Source organism: Microcaecilia unicolor, chromosome 9, assembly GCF_901765095.1.
Source record: "Microcaecilia unicolor chromosome 9, aMicUni1.1, whole genome shotgun sequence".
NCBI lineage: Eukaryota > Metazoa > Chordata > Amphibia > Gymnophiona > Siphonopidae > Microcaecilia > Microcaecilia unicolor.
Window position 1 is genome coordinate 203,667,731 of NC_044039.1, and position 7,563 is coordinate 203,675,293.

At 42.7% G+C, this 7,563-nt stretch overlaps 1 protein-coding gene across 1 annotated transcript; it reads left to right on the forward strand.

Annotated features, from left to right (window-relative positions):
* Positions 1–1,991: 1,991 nt before the first annotated feature.
* GSC (goosecoid homeobox) lies at positions 1,992–5,711 on the forward strand. The gene is made up of 3 exons (XM_030215027.1): positions 1,992–2,480; positions 3,003–3,262; positions 5,398–5,711. Exons 1-3 carry the CDS (start codon positions 2,159–2,161, stop codon positions 5,548–5,550), a joined length of 735 nt encoding a protein of 244 aa, XP_030070887.1. The 5' UTR covers positions 1,992–2,158; the 3' UTR covers positions 5,551–5,711.
* The last annotated feature ends 1,852 nt before the right edge of the window (positions 5,712–7,563 follow it).

Sequence of the window (7,563 nt, forward strand, 5' to 3'; positions counted from 1 at the left end):
TGGGTGACCCTTGACCCCCACGATTTATACAATGCATCAATTCGGAATAAACCTCAGGAAAAAAAAAAAAAACCCTGGAGAATTTCCTCGACCACAAGAACACAGTGTTAACGTGTTTTGGTTTGGGTTTTTTCTGTACTTTTCAGTGTATTCTTTTGTTTTGCCTGCTCCTATAAGTAATTCCCCTTGAAGGATTTTGGGGGGAGAGTTTCCCCCTCTTCTCGAGAAAGCCCCCTTTAATTTTAACGCCACGACCCAGTGCTACAACCAAGTTCTGCTTGCACAGAAATCGTAGTTTCCAGATTACAGGTTTAGGGGGACGGGGGTTGTCGCGGGTTTCAAGAGGCGTTCGAAAGAACCATGATGGTGAATAAAAAAGTGCTTTTCTCTTGCTTTTCTGTCTGCAAGAGAGCTCCGGTGTTCTGGAACTTTTAAAAGGGATGTTAAGGAAATATGTTCTGGCTATATGGACCAAGATTCATTACAAATCAGAATGATCACCACTTGAAGAAGTCTTTTCTTTTTTTAAGTGAGATTCAAGTGATGTCTTTTGTTTACTGAAATTCAGTTTTGCAAACACACCCGAAGCGTTGTTTCAACTGGAAACCCAGGCAAATATTCAATATATATATTTTTAATGTGATCGACCTTAAAACATTTAATTAAAATGTTTCAAACGGAAGGTGGGGGAAGGCAATATCTGTGTATTTTGTATCTCAATATTACAAAGGGCAGTTTTCACACTGTTCCTATTAGGAAAGGGTTAGTACCTCTAAAGGAATATTAATTTGTTCCCTGTAAACAGACACTAATAGCTTGTTTTCATTTCATGCGTACAATTTCCTACCTTCTCCGATGGAGCGCTGATGGGGTAAATAGTCTAATCTTATTCGGTTCACCTCCTGCAGAGTACAAGTGACAGTCGTGACAGACCAAGAATTCTGCAAATCACAAAACTACCAGCCACCAGGAGAAGACTGAATTCTTAATAAATGCACAATGAACTCAAATTCTGTGCGCGCTAGAAAGTGTAAAAACACATAAGCACCTAGAGTTCCTGCAAATGTGTTTTATTATTAAGAACTTTAAAGGTATTATATGTAGATAAAAAAAAATCCAACCCACCTTATCGCCCATGAGTTTTGCTAATAGTAACAAGTGATAATTCATTTTAGGACACTTGTTATTATGTAGATTAACACAGTTTCTAGTTTCTTCCTTACGTAACAATAATAACATTTATACAAACATAAAACGATAAACATCAAAAGGTTCAGTTCCCGGGAGGATGTCGTTTATTTTTGGGGAAAAAAAAAAAAGATTCTTTCTGGCAAGTGGTTTAATTGCAGTATCTAAAGGCTGGGTTAGTCCCCCCTCTCTCTTTGAGAAGTATCGCACTTTTAAAAACAGGTTGCTTTATTTACGGAAACTTTCCCAAAATAATAATAATAATAATAATCCCTTGCTCTGGAATGCTCTGAATTTGCATTATATAAAAACTTGTACTTATAATTTAAATCGAGAGGAAAAAAAAATCGTTCCTGCGCTACTTTTACCCTACTAATTAATTGCGCTTCAAACCAAGAAAATTGCACAATAATGGAAAAAATACATAGCGTGTGGGTCCAGCTATAGCCAGGGCCACGGCTGTTAACTGCTTCTCGCACAATGGCATTAATCAGATTAACCTGTACAATTAGCTGCTAGAGCAGGCTAAATCTGGCGACGTTTAAAAAAAAAAAAAAAAAGGTTTTACTAATGGAAAGGATTACTTTAATTTCATTAACTCTCAATACACAGATCAGTCTCCTTTCACGCCATTGTGCTGCCCCCTCCCTTTTTCCTCCCCACCCACGAAAGAAAGAAAAAAAAAAATCCAATCTGGGTTTGTTTGTCATCTGCACATTACCTGGAACTAAATCCAGGATGACGTTGATTGGGTATAAAAAGAGGAAGAGGCTCCGCCGGGCTACTCTAGTGAGACTTTTGAGTGCAGTGAAAGAGTCCCAGAAAGTGACACAGAACTGATTTGCACACTTTCTTTTGAAAGAAACAAAAGCTCTTGTTCTAATCCTTCTCCTTCTGAAACCAGAGATCGCTGCAGTTTCTCCACCAAAACTTTGCCATTGTTTTTTTTTGACTTTTGTTTCTGTGGGTAATGCCTTCTGGCATGTTTAGCATCGACAACATTTTGGCAGCCAGACCCCGCTGCAAGGAGTCGCTGCTGCTGCAACAACAACAACCACCCGCTCCCGTGCTGTTCCCCAACCTGGGAGACTCGCTCTACGGCCCTTCCGATTACGGCGGATTCTACTCCCGAGCGGTAACTCCCGCCGCGTCCAGCCTCCAGCCGGTGAACGGATCTACTAGGGTTGGCTACAACAACTACTACTACGGCCAGCTGCACGTACAGGCACCGGTGGGACCTTCCTGCTGCGGGGGCACGATGCAGCCCCAGTGCTCCTGCGTGTCTGCCACAGGTAAGGCAAAACTCCCGTGATACATAAGGGCGATGATCAGCGCACAGAACTAGCGGGGGGAATAGGAGCCGGTTGAAAAGTAGCGGCACTGACGCTAGGCTGTTTAGATGTTGTCATTTTCTGGGGAAAGTAAACTTTCTGCACAGGAAATATGCAAGAGAAGTCAAAACTATAACCATGCTTAGCGAAAACGAGCTCTCCCCCTCCAAAAAAGAATTGTGGCCCCTTACTCGGGAAGAGGAGAGCGCCCATGAAAAAGAGAAGTCCCCCCCCCCCTCCTCTATCATAACTATAAGTGTGTAACCAATTCTTGCAAGTCGATCTTGCCTGGGGACAAACTTATAAGCAGTGAGCTAAATCTAAATTAACTGCATAAGTAAAAACAATATGGGCCGAGCGTTTTCTTGATCGCTTCTGGCTAGGGGGGGGGGGGGGGGTCGGCCTTCTCCCATTGACTTTCATTTTCTCTGCTGTTCTGAAAACAGGAAGGCCGCTGATGGCAGAAAGCATTTGTCTTTCTAGGTTACGACAGCTCCGGCTCTGTCCTCATGTCCCCAGTGCCCCACCAGATGTTGCCCTACATGAACGTCAGCGCCCTCTCCCGGACTGAGCTGCAGCTGCTCAACCAGTTGCACTGCCGGAGGAAGAGGCGGCACCGGACTATCTTCACGGACGAGCAGCTGGAGGCCCTGGAAAATCTCTTCCAAGAAACCAAGTATCCCGACGTGGGGACCCGAGAGCAACTCGCCAGGAGGGTCCATCTCCGAGAGGAGAAAGTGGAGGTACAGCTCTCCTTGCACTGATGATCCCATGTCTGCAGAAATCGTCCTTGCTGGGCCCTTGGGATGGTAAAAGTTTTTCTGGGCGTTTAAAATGAGAAATAATGTATAGTAGCAGCAGTGGTTTCTTCGGGTGTATATTTGAAAAGTTTAAAAGACATTTTCAGACATTCTGAAGTTCACAATTTTCAAATAGAGAATTTCACAGAAGCCCAGTGTCTTTAGAATAGAAGTTAACTGTGTGGAACCTCTCTGGGGTTGATCCCCAAACTTGAGGATTTCAATTAAATATCCAGGTGTTGGATCATCTCCTATTCTCCGCTGGAAGGGTTGGGCAACTATTCTGGCTACTCCAACTCATCCCCTCTGGGGGGGGGGGGGGGGGGGGGGGGGGGGGGGATGGGAGCATTAGACACATAGGCAGAAATTAAGGAGTGGCCCAAGCTATTACCAGCTGCTCAGGCACAGTTTTGCCAAGGCGACCATAGGAGCAAATTTTGAGGATGTTGAACTCGGCGCAAATTATACCTAAGTGAACAACACAATGATGGAGGCTTCTCAATCCACACACAGTAGATTATTATTATTATTATTATTAATATATGCAATAATTACTTTGAACATCCTTCGGACTACATTTGTCCATCAATGTGGTTTACATCCAAATTAAAACATAGTCAAATATAAACAAGGAAATCAACACAAAGTAAAAAGGGACCACTTATGGGACTGGAGTCTAGGACAATTTTCTAGTGTTCTTCCCTCAGAGACTGTGTTCCTTCCCCTCCTATCTCCTGCCAGCCAGAAAGGGAAGGGCTGGATTGGGGAACAGAGTGCCTCTTCTGTGTTTTTTTTCTGTTTCCTATGAGGAAAGGCTAAAGCAGCTAGGGCTCTTCAGCTTGGAGAATGATGGCTGAGGGGAGATATGATAGAGGTCTATAAAATAATGTTTTACTGTTTCAAAAATACTATGACTAGGGGACACGCAGTGAAGTTACTAAGTAGTAAATTTAAAACAAACCAGAGAAAATATTTCTTCACTCAATGTGTAATTAAAACCTGGAATTTGTTGCCAGAGAATGTAGTAAAAGCAGTTAACTTAGCAGGGTTTTAAAAAGTTGTGGATAATTTCCTAAAAGAAAAGTCCACAAGCCATTATTAAGATGGACTTGGGGAAAATACACTGCTTATTTCTAGGATAAGCGGCATAAAATCTGTTTTCCTGTTCTGGGATCTTGCCAGGTATTTGTGACCTGGATAAACCACTGTGGAAACAGGATACTGGGCTTGATTGACCTTCAGTTTATCCCAGTATGGCAATGCTTATGTTTAGCTCTATTTTACTCTTTTTTGCTGTAGGCTGCCAGGCAGGAGCTGGACCAGCAAGCAAGAGGCTCTGCTATGTAAGATTGCAGGAGCCCTATGTAGTCATGTTTAGCAAGTGGAAGAGTGTTGGGGTTGGGGGAGATAGATGAGAGTACTGAGGCCATCCGTGGCTGGAAGGGGAGTTTTTATTAGAAAGTTGTCTGCATAGAGTATATATCACTTTAATATCATATGGTACCAGTGAGAGTGCTGTGCATCTCAAGGGAGAGGGGAAGACATCTTAATGTGGAAATTAGCAAGTTAAATACTGATAGCAATACTTTTTGGTTAACGTATATTGTTCCAAGACTGCATCATATTTAAATGCCTATATGTGGTGACAAATTGCCTACAGTGTTTAATCGTGAATGAGTATAATCCGCACAGAGTGATAGGTGTGGCTCTGGCCGCCATGTTGTTCAGACTGGATGGATTGTGCAGGTCTTCATCTACCCTCATTTACTGTGTTACTGTGGTGTTTGCCAGCGTTCTCTCCCCCCCCTTCCAAATTTCAGAGACCCTACAACTCTAAAGGTTCCCAGGTATTCTGATAGCCCCCCCCCACCAAAAAAAGTGTACAGTGCCTAGGATCTTATGAACGCCACAGAGGGCTATACTGTTTGAACACCTATTGTACCTGTATGTTGTTCACTTTATAGTTGGATTTGAAAAAGCCAGTAATCAAATTGAAAATACAAATGCTCATTTTATGTAGGTGAATAACAGAATTGCTGGGGGGTTTTTAAACATAATTTTTTTTATTGTTGCTACAGGTTTGGTTTAAGAACCGCAGAGCAAAATGGAGGAGGCAGAAAAGATCTTCCTCTGAAGAATCAGAAAATGCCCAAAAATGGAATAAAGCTTCCAAGTCTTCCTCAGAAAAGAGAGATGAGGAAGGGAAAAGTGATTTGGACTCGGACAGCTGATGCCCTGGGATGGGCCTTATCTTGGGACTGGAGAACTTGCACTGTGGATGCTACTATCGCCCACCAGCACTGTCTCGGGGGGAGAAAAGCTGTATATAGTGTACAAACGGTGGACTGATTTCTTGTAAATAAAATGTGTTGCTCAGGTGTACACTGTATGATTTTATGTAACTATTTATACTTTAAGTTAAAGGAAATAATACAATAAACCGATGGTGGCACCCTATATCTATGCACGCATTTTATTGCTGTCTGACAGCTATCAAATGTCAAAAGTTCGCAAGAAATAGTTTTGTTGAATGCCTGCTGCGTTTGAGGTTAGATTAAAAACGTAGTTTCTTGCAGTGCAAATGATACGTCACAGTTTTAACGTATTTCCCTGTTCAATGATCGACAGAATTGCATGGGGCGTCTTTATTTAGACAAGTGCATGAACATACTAAATTAAAAGAAGTGTGCCTCTGAAATCTTAAGAGATATGGGATGCGATTTTGCAGATGCTCTTTGTAGAGATTGAAGTATGCTATAGCCACAACTTACAATTTTTACATTAGAACTTGCTGTGACTCAGCTTTGTAAGAAACTGCAAAGCTTTTAACTAGCCGAATATCGCATGACAAGTTTTCTATACAGAAAGATTTTAAAATGTCTCTGAAGTTAATACAAAGAGGGGGATAAAAACCCAAACAAATTATAATTATTAGACGTTTAAGGCTGAAATACTTTCCACTCATAAAGGATATAACCATGCATGGTCTCTTAGACAGCAATGGATCAGAAATAGGAACACACAAAATCCGAACTGGGGCTAAGAGTATTTGATCTAATCGACTTTTTTTTTTTTTTGTCTATCATGAAAACAGGTTGCCAGACATTCCTTTGCATGGGTGGGAGAGCAAAGCCGGGCCCTAGCAATTGACGTTAGCAGGTCAGAGACTTGTGAACCGGCTCTTTTTGATGGGGGGGGGGCATTTCGTTTGCGATCGTTTTACCCAGACCCCAAGTAATCAGCACCCACCACCACCCCCTACATCCGTTCCCCCTGCCCTGGATGAGGCACAGCCTGTCCTAAAGTTTTTTTTCTGTCATCTGTAACTCCCCAACATGAAAACAAACATCCCTGCCAAAAAGCCTAGAAAGTGTAGCCACACTCCAGCACCCCCCCACCCCTGAAAATGCCAACTTCAAGAGTCCGATGCAAGCGTTTCACACGTGTCATAAGCACGCCACCATGACTAGACAGGCGTCGCTGGCTCTGCTCTGCCCCCTCTTTTTATTGCTGTAGTAAGAAGCCCTCTTCCCCCCACTCAGTTTCGCTGCCTATTAGAAGCTACTACTACTATAGTGCTACTAGACGTACGCAGCGCTGTACACTTGAACATGAAGAGACAGTCCCTACTCGACGGAGCTTACAATCTAATTAGGACAGACAAACAGGACAAACAAGAGATAATATTAAAGTGAGGATGATAAAATAAGGGTTCTGAACAAGTGAATAAGGGTTAGGAGTTAAAAGCAGCATCAAAAAGGTGGGCTTAGATTTGAAGTCGGCCAGAGATGGAGCTTGACGTACCGGCTCAGGAAGTCTATTCCAGGCATATGGTGCAGCAAAGTTTGGTTAGTTGGTGTTGGGTTATTAAATGAGTACTTTCGGCTTCAAGGGGTTGTTTCGAGAGTATGAGGAACAAAACCGTATTAATGTATTTTTCTATACTGGAGTTCTCACCCCCCCCCCCCCCCCCGGTCTTGTGCTGGAATGTGAATGTATGCCGCCCTCGCCCTCAAATGCAACATGGTTTTTGCAAACTTTCTTTTTTGACCTAACCCTTTTCTTCCGTTCTATATTTTTTAGCGGACAACGCGCTTCCCAGTAGCGCGCCTTCCCCCGAGCTCTTCCCCGCCGTCGGTTGGTAAGACTACTAATTTGATATAAATATTTTTTAATGTGGGTTGTGCGTTCACCTCTTTCCTGTTTTGTTTTCAGTGACGGCAGATAATCAAATTTCTCCCCTA

Coding starts and splice junctions, on each gene's coding strand:
- GSC (XM_030215027.1), top strand. CDS start 2,159: ATGCCTTCTGGCATGTTTAGCATCGACAACATTTTGGCAGCCAGACCC. Junction 2,481..3,002: donor CTCCTGCGTGTCTGCCACAG/GTAAGGCAAAAC, acceptor TTGTCTTTCTAG/GTTACGACAGCTCCGGCTCT. Junction 3,263..5,397: donor TCCGAGAGGAGAAAGTGGAG/GTACAGCTCTCC, acceptor TTGTTGCTACAG/GTTTGGTTTAAGAACCGCAG.